The sequence below is a fragment of the Syngnathus scovelli genome, chromosome 10, assembly GCF_024217435.2.
Source record: "Syngnathus scovelli strain Florida chromosome 10, RoL_Ssco_1.2, whole genome shotgun sequence".
Lineage (NCBI taxonomy): Eukaryota > Metazoa > Chordata > Actinopteri > Syngnathiformes > Syngnathidae > Syngnathus > Syngnathus scovelli.
The window spans coordinates 3,868,264-3,885,123 of NC_090856.1; the positions used below are offsets into that span (position 1 = coordinate 3,868,264).

The window sequence follows — 16,860 nt, forward strand, 5'->3', positions numbered from 1 at the left end:
TATTTTATACAGTCCACATGTATTGGGAAAAAGTACATTAGTGCACAAAAAAATGGCAAATACTGGAAAATTAAAAATAGATGGTAGTGCAAAATGTTGGAAAAGAATGCAAAATATAAATCTACAAAACAATGCTACAAGAATAGTATTAGATGATTAAAAAATCGACCATTAACTGATTTATTGGTGCCGATAAACTCGATCAATTCTCCTCTGTTGTGGCCCGTGATGCGTTCAAGTGTCACAAGGTCGTCATCCTTCTTCGCTCCTCGAAGTAAGCACTGCGCCTGCGCAGAGTAGCACCTCCTTGTCCGCTTCTCCATGTGTCCACGCGGATGTCACTCGTTTTCCATCCATTCATTCTGTCAACCTCCACCACCGCCCCAACCAGCACCGTCACGTCGTCACCTCTCTCCCGACTATTCGTTACCTTCTTCGGGGACGAAAAGAGCATCTCACTCACACTTTAACGTAAGTTAGCTAACTTTTTTGAGAGGGGGGACTAAGCTAGCAGCTAGTTTAGCTTCTATCGTAACTAATGGCGCGAAATCACACACAAAAATTAAATATAGGAATTTGTCTTCGTTGATCTCCTGGTAGTCGTTCAGTAACAAGAAGAATATACAATGTCGTACTTTGCTGAGAAAAGAATGTGAAGTTGTGTGAATGTGCGGCACAACGCTTGCCATCACGTGTGTTTGTGTGTGTTTAGTGTGTGTAGCTATTAGTGTGTGTTTCTAAATTGTGTGCGTGTGAGACAAGCGTCTGTGTGTGACAACATTTTCGACACAATGATAAAATGAAAGAATATTATGTCCCAACTTTTATCAATCTTTTCATCTGTCAGTCATGGCTGTGGTGAGATTTTATGGTGGTGAGGTGAAGGAGCGGAGCCTTCAGCAGGGGGTCAAGCTCTACCCCCAGCTGTCCATCTCCACGGAGCTTTGCTACAACGTGGAGCTGACGGGTAAGTGCAAAATAAATACCTGACAGCCAGTAGATATATAAAATCAACACAACTATGCAAATGGCATTTGCACAGGGGTGTGTAGACTTTTAATAGTCGGTATAGTTAATGATAATTATCTCTGTGTGCGGCAGGAAGCGACAGTCTGAGTGCACAATACAAGGAGGTCCTCATCTGGTTGTTCCAACCGCCGCTACAGGCACAAACGCTCAGTGAGACGCCCAAACTAAAAGAGGGTGACGGGGCTACTCTGGTGGAGATTGGACCTAGGTACTGTGTAGTGATATTTTTTTTCTTGCATTGATTACAAATATTTATTTTGAAGAAGAAAATAATACGAAAATTGAGTCGACCTGCTTAGAAAATTACTAATTGTGTTCTTCAGGCTGAACTTCTCCACTGCGTGGTCCACCAATGCCGTCTCCATCTGCCAGAGCGCCGGCCTTGCCAACGTCACACGAGTAGAATTGTCACGGAGGTTCCTTATCAAGGTGAGCATGCCTCAAAAGAAATAAGGAATATATTTGTGTGATCAATTCCTGTGTCTTCTCCTCCCCAAGCCGAAGGACAATGGGGACACGAGCAACTTCCAGAAAGACGTGAAGAATCTGATCGTCCTCCTGCATGACAGCATGACGGAATGCGTCTACGAGCGTCCCATCACTTCCTTCGCCGTGGACACTCGAGCGCAGCCTGTGTTTGAGGTGGACATCCTGAGTGGCGGGCGAGCGGCGCTGGAGAAAGCCAATGACCAGCTGGGTAAAAATTTCCCTTCCTAGTTTAATCCCTCATTCGCGTACATATCAATTTTCTGTTCTCTTCTTCACGGCCCCTTTTCAGTCTGCTGGTGGAGGTAATGGTGTCACATGAGCCTGCACTAATGTTATTGCTAGTCACACCACCGCCATGCTTCTCATTATCTTGCACGTGCTTGTGCGTGACCACACGTAGAGGAAGTGACCATTAATATGGCACACTCAAAAATATTATGAAAATGTAATGTGAAAATAAAATTCATCCAAATGACATGACTGAAAATATTTCTTGAATAAATTCAAATTACAAACGAGGAGAAGAAGAAAAAAAAAGTACTCAGGATATACTTTCCAAAGTCACAAATATGGAGTCAAAGAACCCAAGTGAAGCTCTCATGCGTCTGCCTCACATAGGTCTGGCCTTCGACGCCTGGGATCTGGACTTGTACACGGCAATGTTCCAGAAGATCAAGCGGAACCCGACCAGCGTGGAGTGTTTCGACCTAGCCCAGTCCAACAGCGAGCACAGCCGCCACTGGTTCTTCCGAGGCCGCGTGTTCATCGACGGGCAGGAACAGGAGGAGACGCTCTTCCGTCTCATCATGGACACGCAGAAGCACAGCAACGACAACAATGTCATCAAGTTCTGCGACAACAGCAGGTTCGACATAAGCAAACAACACACTAGGTGTTTGTGCGCCACTTCAGTGTGTGTTTGTGTGTGTTTGTTTAGTGGTATCAAAGGCATGGAGCTGGAGTGCTTCTACCCCAAAGATACTTCGCAAGCCAGTCCCTATGAAACACGCCGGTCACTTCGACATGTCATCTTCACTGCTGAGACGCACAACTTCCCAACAGGTCAGATCACTTCAACACAAGATGGACTTTTTTATCAATTTCGGTCTATAAGTGTGTCGTGGTTAAATGCGCAGGCGTGGCTCCATTTAGCGGCGCCACCACGGGAACCGGGGGCCGCATCCGAGACGTCCAGAGCGCCGGGCAGGGAGGTCACGTCATCGCCGGCACCGCCGGATACTGCTTTGGCAACTTGCACATACCAGGTCCGAGACTCAGCGGCTCTCAAAGCCACACACAAACGTTAACGCCTTCCGACGTGCTCTGCAGGTTACTCGCTTCCCTGGGAGCAAGATGGCGACAAATGGGAGTACCCCACCAGCTTCGCCCCGCCGTTGCAGGTGGCCATCGAGGCCAGCAATGGCGCCTCGGACTACGGGAACAAGTTTGGAGAGCCGGTTCTGTCAGGTGGGTTGATGAAACATATGCACACACAATTGTGACTACAGAAAAAAAAAACTGATATTTTATTTCCCAGGATTCGCCCGATCCTTTGGTATGCGGCTGCCCAATGGGGAACGGCGAGAGTGGATTAAGCCCATCATGTTTAGCGGAGGACTCGGTTCCATTGAGGATGCACATGTCAAGAAAGAGCAGCCAGAGAAAGGTAATAATAATAAACATATATCTTAGTGTAATCGTTAATATTAATCAACAGTCTTGCATTGGTCACTCAGGTATGGAAGTGGTGAAGATTGGGGGCCCGGTGTATCGGATTGGCGTGGGAGGAGGAGCGGCTTCCTCTGTTCAAGTATGGCCACTGTTGTGTGATGTTCAGTGGCTTCATATTAACGCTCCAATCCGTTTTGGCGCCCGACAGGTGCAAGGCGACAACTCCAGCGATAGAGACTTGGGCGCCGTGCAGCGAGGAGATGCCGAGATGGAACAGAAGATGAATCGAGCGCTGAGGGCCTGCCTGGAACGAGGCGGCGGCGGCGGCGGCAACCCCATCTGCAGCATTCATGACCAGGGAGCGGGAGGAAACGGTAGGAGGGAAATGTTCCCCAGGCGATTTAATGATGAAACTCACTTATTTTTTTATTTCCAGGAAATGTTCTGAAGGAGCTGAGCGAGCCTGCAGGTGCTGTCATCTACTGCAGCCGATTCCAGGTGAGATGAAACGTAAAAATCAGATCAAAGCTCAGAGGTACTTTTTGAGCCCAGCAATGCGGCGTTTGAAGGCGTTGTGAGTTTCACAAAAAGCAATCTGTGTATAAATGAAACAGTTACAGAAAAAAAATGCAAGTATAATAAATTTGGCATTTCAGAAAGGCGACCCGACACTGAGTGTGCTGGAGTTGTGGGGAGCTGAGTATCAGGAGAGCAACGCCCTGCTGCTACGTCCATCAGACCGCGCCTTCTTGGAGAAGGTGTGCCAACGTGAGAAATGCCCTGTGGACTTTGTGGGGAACATCACCGGCGATGGCAAGGTGCGCATCTTTGTATGAGACGTATCAAGGTTCTTCTGCAATTTACTCCTAGCTTCTGTTTTCCATCAGATTGTGTTGGTGGACGACGAGGGCACAGTCGGGAACGGGCGCCATCCTGTGGACCTGCAGCTGGAATGGGTGCTAGGCAAGATGCCCCAGAAGGAGTTCAGGATGGAGCGCTTGAGCCCTGTGCTTCAGCCGCTGGAGCTTCCTGCTGGGCTGACGGTCAGAGACGCCCTGGAGCGAGTTTTACGTTTGCCCGCTGTGGCCTCCAAACGCTACTTGACCAATAAGGTTTGTTCTTGTTACTTGTTGTCGTAAATACAAGAATAAATTCAATCAATTTGCGACTTTTGGTGCAGGTGGACAGGTCCGTGACGGGCTTGGTGGCCCAGCAACAGTGCGTGGGCCCCCTTCACACGCCGCTGGCAGATGTGGCCGTGGTGGCTCTGTCGCCGCTGGGCCTGCAGGGGGCGGCGACGGCCATTGGCGAGCAGCCCATCAAAGCGCTGGTGAGCGCGGCGGCGGGAGCTCGCATGGCGGTTGGCGAAGCGCTCACCAACTTGATGTTTGCCCAAGTCACTGCGCTAAAGGTGAGCCGACGCCTCATCGTGACAAAACAATTAATTGACGTTGGAGACTACTTACAACTTTTCTGGAATAAAATGTTTTGTGTCTGTTCTAGGACGTGAAATGCAGCGGGAACTGGATGTGGGCCGCCAAGCTGCCCGGCGAGGGGGCGCTTCTTTGGGACTCGTGCCGAGCCATGTGCAAGGTGATGGGGGAGCTGGGCGTGGCCATCGACGGCGGCAAGGACTCGCTGAGTATGGCCGCGCGTGTTGGGAAGGAGACTGTCAAAGCTCCAGGTATGCTCGCAAATGTCACTCTGTGCCACCTGCTTTGTTTCTTACTTGGCTTGTGTTTCAGGAGCTCTGGTTATCTCGGCCTACGCCGTGTGTCCAGACATTAGTGCCACTGTCACGCCTGATCTTGAAGATCCAGATGGCAAAGGTAATGGACACATAAACCAAAGAGGTGTTCTGTCCTTACCTTTGACTCGTATCTCCAGGTGTGCTTCTGTGGGTTTCTCTCAGCCCGGGCCAGCACCGTCTGGGTGGTTCAGCTCTGGCTCAATGCTACGCTCAGCTTGGAAATTGTTCTCCTGATATGGACCAGCCACATCTCCTGGCTGCCTGCTTCAACATCACTCAGTCGCTAATAAGCGGTCAGTTTGCATTTTGAAATGCATCGTCAACATTTTTAGAGTATTTTTAGGATTTGTGAGGATATGAGATGGAATGCGTGCTCCCCTCAGATGGTCTGCTGAGCGCAGGACATGACATCAGCGACGGAGGCCTCATTTCCTGTGTACTGGAGATGGCGTTTGCTGGAAACCGAGGCGTGGACGTGAATGTGCCGTCAGAGGGAGCCCCGGGAGGTGAGGGAGATGGCCACATTATTAGCATCTTTGACGATTAAAACCACTCTTGATCCTTGATGCAGTCTTGGAGGTGCTCTTCAGCGAAGAACTGGGTCTTCTTCTGGAGGTGTCCGAGCCCGATGAAGAAAGCGTGCGCTGCAGATTCCTCGATGCCGGCGTTGCGTGTCACAGCATCGGCAGAACCAGCGGCTTCGGTCCCGAGGCCTTGGTGAGACCTCCTCTTCATCATCTCCCTAATCTCCGCCATCTTCACTTTCTATCTGGTTGCACTTTCTCCAGGTGACGGTGCGCGTGGACGGAGAACAAGTGCTGAGGGAACCGTTGCCTGTCCTCCGAGCATTGTGGGAGGAGACCAGCTTCCGGCTGGAGCGCCTGCAGGCCGACGAGCTCTGCGTTCAACAGGAAGAGGAGGGGCTCGGCAGGAGGACACAGCCTACTTTTAAAGTGACCTTTGATCCATCTGAGATGCCTCTTTGCAAGCAGCTTGGTGAGACTAACTCCAAAAAGAATGTCTGGTCTCCTGGAGGACCTGAGAATTTTTACTACTGAGAGGCTGAAATTCTTTGGATTTGGAGAAACGATTATCAGATTAATTTGATAATCGATTAGTTGTCGATGAATCGTTGTTGAAGGAGCGGTGCAGCCTCGTGTGGCCGTGGTGAGGGAGGAAGGCAGCAACGGCGATCGAGAAATGTCAGCTTCTCTCTACATGGCGGGATTTGAGGTTGGTACGCAAGATTTTCAATTCAATCTGGCTTTGGTTACAAATTGTGCTTGGGTTGGTCACCGCATAATCTTTCCACTGGTTTGTAGGTGTGGGACGTGACCATGCAGGACCTGTGCTCGGCCGCCATCACACTGGAGCCATTCAAGGCCGTCGTGTTTGTGGGAGGCTTCAGCTACGCAGACGTGCTGGGCTCGGCCAAAGGCTGGGCCGCCACCGTGGCCTATAACGCCGCCGCCAAAGCCCAGTTTGAACGCTTCCGGCAGAGGGCTGACACGCTGAGCCTGGGCATTTGCAACGGCTGCCAGCTGCTCGCTCTGCTGGGCTGGGTGGGAGAGAGCCAAGATGGCGCAGGTGAGATGCATTTTCCTTCGGCCCACTTTGAAAAAGGCTAATATTAGCCCATTAATAGGTCACGTTCGAGTATTCGGTACTATTTGGTCTATTTCATTTGGTCTGTTTTATTTTTCTGTCCCCCAGCGTCCGACGTGGTTCTGACCCACAACAAGTCGGGCAGATTCGAGTCTCGCTTTGTCACTGTGGGGATCCAGGCGTCACCGTCCGTGTGGCTTTCCGGCATGGAAGGCTCGGCTCTGGGTGTTTGGGTTGCTCACGGAGAAGGTACCTCGCTGACCAAACGCCTGATTCATTGAGACACATTGAACACAATTTCACCCCCACCATAGGTTTGATGCAGTTTCGTAATTCCCGGGTTCTTGATGACATCACCTCGGGTGGCCTGGCCCCGGTCCGTTACCTGGACGACGCCGGCCAACCCACCGAAGAGTATCCCCTGAACCCTAACGGCTCGCCGCGAGGCGTGGCAGGCCTGAGCTCTGGGGACGGCAGGCACCTGGCTATGATGCCCCACCCGGAGCGATGCACGCTGGGCTGGCAGTGGCCGTGGGCACCCCGGAGCTTCAGACCACAACTCCAAACATCGCCATGGTTGCGCATGTTCCGTAATGCCGCCGCCTGGTGTAGCCAAAAATGCTGAATTCCCCCCCCCATTGTTACTGCTGTACTATTTCCACCTTTTTTAGATTTTTTTTTCCTTTAAAATATTTTGTTTTCAAAAAAAGGTCAACAATTGTCCAAGTGAAATTTGACAAAAAATAAAATGCAAACTAAACATTCAAACATTAAGTTTTTTATTATTAATATAAAAATAAAATTTAAATGAAAAAAGTATTAACAAGTAAAAAATGCATGTTGAAAGTTCTCAAAAGAATATCTAAAAATGTAAGGTATCAAAGTAATTATGACAAATATTTAAAAATAAATATTAAAAAAAAGAAATAATATAAACAATTTTTATTTGACAGAAAACAAATATTTTATTTTACACAATCTACTATATTTACAGGAACATTCAGTCCTGATTAGAAGAATGCCGATTATTTATTGTACATAATGATTTGGAATTGATTTAATATTCTTCTAGCTGGCCACGATTCTGGTGCCGGCGGAGCGCCCTCTCTCCGGCACCATCTGATGATTGACGTTGAGGATGCACAGAAGGAGCAAGACCACCACCACCAGGTCGTCCATCAGCCCCAAAAGGCCGCTTAGGGACAGGGGTGCTTTCGGGGAACCCGTTGGAGAGGCTGCGGCGACGGCGGCGCCTGCGCAGCACACCGCCACCCTCAAGAAGAAGAGACACACCAAACCACCTGAGGTGCCCGGACTACGGAACGCCAGCTGCAGGAGGACGGGCGCGTCTGACAGGTAGTCTCGTATCTGGAAATGGAATGGAATGGTATGCCAAATTTACTAGAGAATGTATCTAATCAATTTTTAAAAAAATTCACACTGACAAAAAAATACCCCAAAATGTGTTAAATAATTCATTGAAAATACAAATTAAAATCTTATCTTAAAAAAGGAAAAATGTATACTTAGGTACTTAATTTAATAAGTATATGTATATATATTTAAATAATTATGAAAAATTCAAAAACCAAATTTCTTCAGCCTGTACTGACCCGTCTGGGCGCTCCAGAATAGCGTTTGTTGTAGTCGCTTATTTGGCTCAGAACGTCCTTGGACTGCTGGTCCGGTCGGCTCTCGTTAAACAGCTGACACATGACGCTAACCTGAGTAGAAATTTAAATTTTTAACTTTGTCACTCCATTCAAACAATCACACATACAAATATTACTGTTAAGTATTTGTGAATGTGATGAGTGTGATGTTTTACCATCATCTGTTTTAAGTGCTCTACCGCCATCTAGTGGCACCTACGTGTAATTACAAATTGGGCATTTGTGGAGTCACTATCCCCCCACAAATAACAGAGGCTCACTGCAATGTAGCTTCGTACCTTTTGCCTACAGAGGGGACAGTTGACTGCATCTAACCACGTCCCGTGCCTCCAATAGGCGATCAAACATGGAGCTGCAAAAACAGGGAAAAGATGAAAATTATTACCCATATTCAAATCAATTGTATAAAAAAATACAGTACTAAAAGTAACAATTTCTAATTTATCAAAATATCTGTATCTAATGTATCTGTAATAAACAAACAAAAGCATCTAAATAATACTAATCAAATAATGTCATGAAATATTACAAAACATTGTGTTTTTTTTACCCATCAAGGTGGCTGAGTCAGCTCAAAAGAGTTAGTCATCAGTGAACAGATGGCCCTCAGACCGCACTGATGTATTAAACACACAAACCGTAGAGCGCCATTTTGCATGGCAAACAACCAGCCGCTGATTCTCGTACCGCAGAATAGATGTCCGCAGTTGGTCTGCACGGGAAAGCTGGCCGGCTGAAGGCACACTGGACAATGTCGCTCTCGGTGGCTTGTCGGTGGACACAACTGCAGACATTCCTGAACCTGAGACAGTAAAATCACTTGATGGAGGAAGTAGATGGGAGTGGAAGAAAACACGACTATGGCCTTGTTCGAGCTACAATAAAAGGGAGTGGCAGCATTATATTAGTGTTTTTACAGCTTGTCATCCATCTTAGTTCCAAAATAAAATCTACAGTAGATGTGGTATCTGTAAAGCTGACATTTGCGTTGAAATTTCATAATAGGAGAAATAAAATGGAAGATGAACAACAAACCAACAAGAAGTGAAATGATGACATTCTTACCATGCTTGGTGGTGTCTGGCCTTGGACTGGGTGACCCTGACCCGTTGGATCTTGAGAAGGAAATTGGCGCCATCTGTAATATGACAGGAGACCAAGGTAAACACACGTCATCTCCATCATCTAATTGCCAATCCTTGCTCCGGAGTAAAAAAAAAATTGGTGCCATCTGTACCACAATTGCATTCCATTTAAATTGAAAAGTGATGCTGAATGTCTGACCTGACCTGATCATGGAGATCTTGGAGATGTTCATAGTGAAGCAGAAGCAAACTGGTGACGAGGAAGTGAAATGCGGCTCGCCAGCAGTAGTGTGGCCTATATGAAATCTGCCTGTTAATCATCAACCGCGTTCTCCTCTCCGATTTTGTACGGTACGAGTACTAAGTAACCCCTTGAACTCACGCTGCTGGTGAGATTAGCAAATTAACACGGAAAAACAATCCCACAAGCCGTAAAACGATATTTGCATTCCAACGTTGGTCACATGACTGGCAGGTTAAGGTCAAACCAGACCATGCCCACTTACAATTATTTACCTGACACGTCATTCTACCTCATTATGATACCATAAAATCAACACACATGACTAATAAAACCACCCTCTAGCAAATATTGAATTGCTTCTGTCACCCCAAGTGACCTTAAACTAGTAAGCACGACACATGCAATGGGTCATCTAAAAATAGCACTCATCAGTCATGGGGGGTCAGGATGGGTTCAGTCTTGATTGAGAGATAAAAGACCTGGCCCGCCTCACAGAGGCTGCTGCAAAGTCCAGTCTTGTGTCACTATTAAATATCACAAGGTTTTGTGTGTCTTGCCTTTAATTTGAGCAATCCCAGGTAAAGAGAGTGATGGTCCATTTTTGAGAAATTTTGGGTCAAATAGGGAGTAGCTATTTTGTATTATTACTGCACTTTTATGACTGCGGTTAATTTATCTTAATGCATTTATGAGAAACCCTATCTAAAATGGATTATCAGACAGAATATTTCAGAAGATAAAATGACATACTGTGTATGTTATATTTATATTAATAAATTATATCATAATTTCAAGTAACTCAAGCAACACTTATGCACGATTCTTAATTAAATTGCTAGTATTTTTTATTTGGTCTGGCCCTTTAAACGGAATAAAAAGAAGGCGGGGAATCACTCTTTTTCTACTGCTATTGGTTTAAGCAGCCGTCAATCTTTAAGCGCATCGACGCTGATTGGATACACCGCCTGCGAGGAAACCTTAAAAAAATAAGGCGTAAGTGTCAATACGCTATCCACGTTCGTCTTTACGCCATTTATGTTGGAGCGACTGTTACGTCCCCCGTTTCTACGTAGTTGACGTTAAAGCTTTACTTCGCGACAGCAGGTGAGGTCAAATGCAAAAAAAGAGAAAGAACGGGGAGCGAGGACGGGGTTGGCGGACAGGTGGAGAGGAAGTAATCGATGTATTTATTTGCCTAGTCGGGAAATGGACGAGAGCAAAACGGTTTTGGTTGAAAGCCTCATAATATGGGTGAGTTTTATGTTTGTGACACACGGTAACCAATGCCATGGCAGCACCTGTTTGGAGGTAGTCTGGTCGGGTTCTTCCATTAAAAATGCCTGACTAAAGTAGATAAGCGTCAGGTATTATCTAACAACACAACGAGTCATTTCAAATTTTAATTTAATTTGTGTTTAACAGCAGTTAGTGTGCTTGTATTAGCGTAATGGGAAGTCGCTTGCCATTGCTAATGTAAACAGGTTGCCAGGTTGGAGTCCCGAGACGACATCCCCCAATTCATACACTAATCCGGTTAATTCATCTAATTAAGTCCTCATTTATTTAATGGGTTTGCTAGACATGTGCAACTTTTGAACTTGGACTCATTTGATGAAATTTCACTTCTCAAATTTAATTTGGCAGGACCTGAAATTGGTTCAAGAAACTTTGTTCATACTGATATTCACTCTGAGTACGCACCGATACCGAATACCGATACCACTAGTAGTTTTTGATCAACTGAATCAAATGCCTTTGGTAAGGCACTTAGTCATGGGATTTTCTTGTCGAAATGTACTTGTGCGCGGAGTGTCAAGTTCACTTAGAGTTCTTAGGTGAGTCACTTGGCCTATCCAGCTCCAAGTGACTGCATTTAGAACACAAATCTGTTTAACCAGCAGACTAGCGACACATCCTTTTAATTAAGCCTAGTTTCTCTAAGTAACATCGCCAAAAGTAGGTTAACCTATCAAATAAGAAAATAACTGCAGGTGTTTGCTAAGGAAACATTTTGTACTTTTTTATCTCTTCCCCAGCTGCAAACATTCAACAACTCTGCACCATGCACAACAGTAGAAGACCTGACCACCGGAGTCACCATATCACAGACTCTGCAGAAAATGTGAGGAGACACACATAAAGTGGTGCACTTTTTTATTTTTTTTTACTTTGTTGGTTGTGTGTTGTGCAGAGATCCTTCATGGTTCACCGACGGATGGCTCGCTCGCATCAAAACAGACGTGGAAGACAACTGGAGGCTGAAGGTAGCAAACAGCTTATAGTTGCACTGTACGACCTAATAATCTTATCTCTGAATGTGTGTGTGTGACCTCCACAGTGGAACAACCTGAAGAAGATCCTACAGATGGTGCTAGAGTATTACAACGAGGTATGCTGGAAGGTCACTGCGCCTGCTCATCTCGTTCATTGTGATCATATGTCCATCGAGCCGCATCGTTGTGTTGTTAGCAAGACGCACAAGAAAGAAAACAGCCTGCATTGTGACTAATAAAGCTGGGATTAAGTCTGGTATGCGCTAATGTAATCAAATCTTCAGGCAGTCGAGGCAAAAGGTTGACCTTTTTGTGCTCGGTGTAACTCACTGTACTTGGTACTAGGTCTTGGTCCAGGGGCTGTCTGACTTCCCCTTACCAGACGTGGCCCTGGTTGCTGAGCACTCGGACCCCGTGGAGCTGGGCAGGCTGCTGCAGCTCGTCCTGGGCTGTGCTGTCAGATGCGAACGCAGGCAAGGTGAGGTGCTCACTATACGTTCCTACGCGTTGGACTGGGGTGATTAATTGATTTAATTCATCTCTATTTCTAGAATATATCCAGAACATCATGACACTTGAGGAATCTGTGCAGCACGTCGTCATGGCGGCCATACAGGAGGTCTGTGCATGATTAGCCATCACATACTGCTTGCTGTGGTGTGAATGGATGAAAGGCCTTCTTTTTCCATTCATTCATTCATTCAGTCATTCATTCGCAGCTCCTACATAGAGAGACCATGACCCCCTTAGGAGCAGAGCTGTGTGGGGACCTGGAACAGCAGGTCAGTATAAAATCAAAATAAAAGCACCTCATGGAAATCACAACAAAAAAAAAAGACTCCAAAGCACGAATGAGCAAACTATTAATTTAGATTGTCATGTGCATGTCTCAAGCTAAGAAAAGCTTTGGAGGAACTGTCAGAACTTTCCTCAGAGAAGGAAGCCCTCGCACAACGCTGCCAGGAGTTGGACCAGCAGGTGACTTTGCTTCTTGTAAACACACACACACACACACACAGCGAGAGCACACACACGCATGTCTGCGGGTCAATGTAAACAAAATCCCGCCATTGTCTGGAGCTGCTGTGGCAGAAGGACTGTTAGCTTATCCAGTCTGCCCGGCACTCTGCGTTCACACAGCGCTCATGAGCAGGCACTGACCTATCCACGTCTTCAACCAGACTCTCGACAGATTCACTTGTCCCTTTTGCCGCTCCGCCAGGCCTCGCTTTTGGCCGCCAGGTAAGTTCCACGTGCGCAGAACTAAACCCCCCCCGTGCTGCTTGGATATTGACGCTAACCAGGTGGCTCCATCGGGACGCTTCGTGGCCATGCTGTGTGAATTGAATAATTTGACATGTCCACGATGACTAACTGTGTGTTTGTGCATGCATTAACTTGCACTACTGCTGGACCGTGAAGATGTTCCTTCTCTGAGGTTACCTTTGTTTTTTATTCTCGGAACTGCAGGTGGCCATTCTCCAAGAGGAACATAACAGCCTGTTGGCCGAGAATGACATCCTGACCGACCGGGCCAATCAGTTGGACACGTTTGATGACCCCAACACGCCGTCAGGGAGGAAGCACAGCCAGCTACAGCAGCAGCTGGAATTGGTGCAGGAGGAGAACTTCAGGTGAGTAGAAAAAACTCCACGACGAGGAGATAGAAGCAAAGCTTTGAGACTTGGTGGGGGGGTTTCAGGCTGGAGGCCGCCAAAGACGACTACAGGATCCACTGCGAGGAGCTGGAGAAGCAGCTGGTGGAGGTCCAGCACCGCAACGACGAGCTCACGGGCCTGGCGGAGGAGTCGCGATCGCTCAAAGACGAGCTGGACGTGCTGAGGTTTGTTTGGTGGAGTCTAAAAGATGGATTTCCTCCATTGTATTTTCATGCATCGACCTTTCAGGAACTGTTCGGACCGGGTGGTGATGCTGGAGGCCTCGGTGGAGACGTACAAGCGAAAGCTGGAGAACCTGGGGGACCTGAAGAGGCAGATGAAACTTCTGGAGGAGAACAATACCATCTACATGCAGAACACCGTCAGCCTGGAGGAGGAACTGCGCAAGGCCAATGCCGCCCGGGCACAGCTGGAGACGTACAAGCGGCAGGTAGCGCTGGACCACTTATTGTCAGGCGAATTATTTGATTTGGATCAAAAGCAATCGACTTAGAAATGCTGGTCGTCCCCATCAGGTCCAAGAGCTCCACAGAAAGTTGTCGGATGAAACAAGGCGAGCGGACAATCAGGCCTTTGAATTGAAAAAGCTGGAGGAGAAACACGAGCTGGTGACCAAGGAGAAAGAGGTGTGACTCGCTGAAAATGGTCGAGGATCACAGGGGACGCCATTTGTAACGTTTCACTCCGCCGGCAGCGCATCATCATGGAGCGAGACTCTCTGAAGGAGCTCAACGAGGAGCTTCGATGCACCCAAGCCCAACAGCACCAGCTCTCCCAAGCAGGTACACTGCATTCGGAAAGTAGTCAACACCATTTAGTCTGCTCATCCATCTCCCAAGTTCTCAACAATCCAAACTCTACAGGGATACTCCCTTCCTCGAGCCCCAGTCAAGACAACCTGGCAGCAGAATTGATCCCCATCGAGCACAGGTACAACAGCCCCGATACCAGAATTCATCACCGCGAGACCGCTTGACTTGGTTTCGGGGTTCCATGTAGAGAGAAGTTCATCAGGCTTCAGCATGAAAACAGAATGCTGAGAGTGCAGCAGGAGGAATTTGAGAGGGAGAAGATCGCCTCCCTGCAGGCTCAGCTGGAAGACGCTCACAAGAGTCACAGCCAACTGGACACAGAGAACAGGTTTCGGGCTCACTCCATTCTTGGTCACAAATTTGAGTCATTTCTCGTGTACCTCATCGCCTTGCTTGCAATGTAACCTCCTCGCTTTGTGTTGCCTCCAGATTGAGTCGCCAGCGGGTCAGCGAGCTGCAGCAGCAAGTTGAGGACCTCCAGAAGGCACTGCAGAGTCAGGCGGTCAAGCCCGATGACGTGAGTTCTTGGCAGATGTGCCATCAGGATAGAATTTGAATTAATATTAAATATTTCTTATTCCCCCTCCAGTCAAACCTGAAGCGGAAACTGGATGCTCACATGTAAGCCGTCAGCCATCAGGATGGAAGCTGAAATATGCTGAGTAAGCGAACACGTCTTTGTTTCCTCAGGGTCCAGCTGAATGAGGCTCAAGATGAAATCCTGAAGAAGAAAGAGCTGCTGGAGGACTTGCAACCCGAGAACACTCAGAACTGTGAGTTTCACGCCGACACGCTGACCCGGGGCTCCGCTCACGAGTCCAAATATTTTGGTTAGCGCTAAAGGTGGACGAGCTCATGGCTGCGCTGAAAAAGAAGGACGACGACATGAGGGCCATGGAGGAAAGGTACAAGATGTACCTGGAGAAAGCTCGCAATGTGAGTCGCTTAGTCTTTTGCTGTCCTCGGTGCGCTGGAGAAGTTGAGAGCATTGGTGTTCTTGACTCCAGGTGATCCAAGCTCTGGACCCTAAACTGAACCCGGCCACCGCTGAGATCCAGGTACTGAGAAACCAGCTGGCGGACAGAGACAAACAGATCCTCAACCTGGAGGTAATTCTCAATTGTCCATGTACTCACAAACGTGGCACTTAGTGAAACATGTCACCCGCAGCGTCAGTGCGAGCAGGCCCGACTGCGTGAATATGAGGAGAAGCTGATAGTCTCCGCCTGGTACAACAAGGTAAGGTCAAAGATGTGACTGCGCCGCCCACGCCGTCGTCCACGCCGTCGCCCACGTTACGGAGGAACACGCCTGTCTCCCCTCAGAGTCTGAACTTTCAGAGGCTGGCCATCGAGTCACGCTTGAGCGGCCGCGCCAGCCCGGTGCTATCCCCCGGACAGTCCTTCTTGTCCCAACAGCGGCAAGTGTCCAACGCCCCTCGCCGGGCGCTCTCCGTCAGCGTGCCCAGCGCCACCTCAAAGTAGGGCCGCTTCAAGCCACGTGCCTCTTCTCGGTGTTTCCCAACCTTTATTGGATTATTTGAGGCCGATTCTGATATTTAGCTGGATGAAAAACATTTTTTTAAAAAAGGTTTACTTGAGTAAAATCTTGAAATTTATGTAAAATCACCAAAGGGAGGATTGAAAAGAAAATAATTCAAACAAAAGAAGCTTGTCAGCATTTACTGTTTCATCAGGCACGATTTTATCCGCTTTTAATCAGCAATACGACAACCGTTTATTATCATCTGACATAATACGCCTGCTGATTAATCAGTCGAGCCCGGCTCTCGACGACCTCTCATATCGGTCGGGAATCAGTGAGCTACGGGACCCATCTACCCTCAAGTGACCTTAAACATGTCCGCGCGTAAGGGATGACGGGATTTAAGGTTGCCCCTCTGATCTGACGTCATATTTCCCACGCTGACTGAACAGGACCCTCACAAGTTTGCATTCTGTACATAAATGTTAGATTTGACTGTAGTGGCGCGACGGGAGGTTTGGTCGATTTGGTGCCGGCCACCGACCGCTCTCACCAGCCAGGAAGTTGCTAAATACTATTTAAAAAATACTTAACGAAATAAAAGCTTATGTGAAGTACAATCAGGAGACAGCCAGCATCTATCATGTTAGTAGAGTTGCACTGATAATATTGTGATTTTTAACACCAGCTTTTTTTTTTTTTTAATACAAATGTCCCACGCAGGATTGATCTTATTCATAAATATTCTGGTTTTTGGTTAATGTTATAATCTGACCTCAAGTAGGCTGTCAGGAAGTGTTAATATCCACAGGTACTAACCTGGTTAGAGCTAAATGCAGGTTCTTGTATGTCAAATAGCTCGGTGCTTATCTGTACCTAATGAGAAATGTTGAACAAAATAAAATTGTGAATATAAATGAGCTTTCCCGAATCTCCTACATTCTCTGGCGCACCCACAGACATTTCGTCCCGATGCCAGCGATGTGATAATAAATGAGACCGCCTCGGAGACGGCCCACATTTCTCGGCTGTAGCGTTGTTGGCCTCCAAGTAACCACCTCACAG

General features: G+C 47.5%; 3 protein-coding genes across 4 annotated transcripts; 2 read left to right on the forward strand and 1 right to left on the reverse strand.

The window, feature by feature from the left end:
- Positions 1–283: 283 nt before the first annotated feature.
- Positions 284–7,312, forward strand: pfas (phosphoribosylformylglycinamidine synthase). Of its 2 annotated transcripts, none has more exons than XM_049727153.2 (26): positions 284–471; positions 848–967; positions 1,102–1,237; positions 1,353–1,458; positions 1,528–1,726; positions 2,137–2,383; positions 2,456–2,580; positions 2,655–2,783; positions 2,848–2,985; positions 3,056–3,184; positions 3,255–3,328; positions 3,398–3,563; positions 3,626–3,687; positions 3,846–4,007; positions 4,077–4,301; positions 4,370–4,600; positions 4,693–4,873; positions 4,935–5,018; positions 5,077–5,232; positions 5,323–5,445; positions 5,511–5,656; positions 5,728–5,935; positions 6,081–6,172; positions 6,262–6,526; positions 6,653–6,793; positions 6,859–7,312. In XM_049727153.2, the coding sequence occupies exons 2-26, from the start codon at positions 850–852 to the stop codon at positions 7,167–7,169; spliced, it is 3,954 nt and encodes a 1,317-aa protein (XP_049583110.1). In that variant the 5' UTR covers positions 284–471; positions 848–849; the 3' UTR covers positions 7,170–7,312. The 2 variants fall into 2 exon arrangements, with proteins under 2 accessions (XP_049583110.1, XP_049583121.1); XM_049727164.2 differs by having other exon boundaries at positions 6,084–6,172.
- Positions 7,313–7,483: 171 nt separating this feature from the next.
- Positions 7,484–9,954, reverse strand: si:dkey-183n20.15 (RING-HC_RNF170 domain-containing protein). The gene is made up of 6 exons (XM_049727429.2): positions 9,507–9,954; positions 9,283–9,355; positions 8,905–9,019; positions 8,496–8,569; positions 8,158–8,268; positions 7,484–7,912 (listed from the first exon to the last, which is right to left on the reverse strand). The coding sequence occupies exons 1-6, from the start codon at positions 9,533–9,535 to the stop codon at positions 7,613–7,615; spliced, it is 702 nt and encodes a 233-aa protein (XP_049583386.1). The 5' UTR covers positions 9,536–9,954; the 3' UTR covers positions 7,484–7,612.
- Positions 9,955–10,620: 666 nt separating this feature from the next.
- Positions 10,621–16,715, forward strand: hook1 (hook microtubule-tethering protein 1). The gene is made up of 22 exons (XM_049727205.2): positions 10,621–10,797; positions 11,583–11,668; positions 11,738–11,810; positions 11,885–11,935; positions 12,165–12,297; positions 12,371–12,438; positions 12,539–12,601; positions 12,714–12,797; positions 13,290–13,453; positions 13,522–13,662; positions 13,727–13,928; positions 14,014–14,124; positions 14,193–14,280; positions 14,362–14,428; positions 14,498–14,638; positions 14,740–14,827; positions 14,900–14,931; positions 15,001–15,083; positions 15,146–15,246; positions 15,318–15,419; positions 15,481–15,549; positions 15,636–16,715. Exons 1-22 carry the CDS (start codon positions 10,753–10,755, stop codon positions 15,792–15,794), a joined length of 2,151 nt encoding a protein of 716 aa, XP_049583162.1. The 5' UTR covers positions 10,621–10,752; the 3' UTR covers positions 15,795–16,715.
- The last annotated feature ends 145 nt before the right edge of the window (positions 16,716–16,860 follow it).

Coding starts and splice junctions, on each gene's coding strand:
- pfas (XM_049727153.2), top strand. CDS start 850: ATGGCTGTGGTGAGATTTTATGGTGGTGAGGTGAAGGAGCGGAGCCTT. Junction 2,784..2,847: donor TGGCAACTTGCACATACCAG/GTCCGAGACTCA, acceptor CGTGCTCTGCAG/GTTACTCGCTTCCCTGGGAG. Junction 2,986..3,055: donor TGGAGAGCCGGTTCTGTCAG/GTGGGTTGATGA, acceptor TTTATTTCCCAG/GATTCGCCCGATCCTTTGGT.
- si:dkey-183n20.15 (XM_049727429.2), bottom strand. CDS start 9,535: ATGAACATCTCCAAGATCTCCATGATCAG. Junction 9,356..9,506: donor TCCAAGATCTCCATGATCAG/GTCAGGTCAGAC, acceptor GTCATATTACAG/ATGGCGCCAATTTCCTTCTC. Junction 8,570..8,904: donor CTGCGGACATCTATTCTGCG/GTACGAGAATCA, acceptor CTGTTTTTGCAG/CTCCATGTTTGATCGCCTAT.
- hook1 (XM_049727205.2), top strand. CDS start 10,753: ATGGACGAGAGCAAAACGGTTTTGGTTGAAAGCCTCATAATATGG. Junction 13,929..14,013: donor TGGAGACGTACAAGCGGCAG/GTAGCGCTGGAC, acceptor CGTCCCCATCAG/GTCCAAGAGCTCCACAGAAA. Junction 14,828..14,899: donor AGGCGGTCAAGCCCGATGAC/GTGAGTTCTTGG, acceptor TTCCCCCTCCAG/TCAAACCTGAAGCGGAAACT.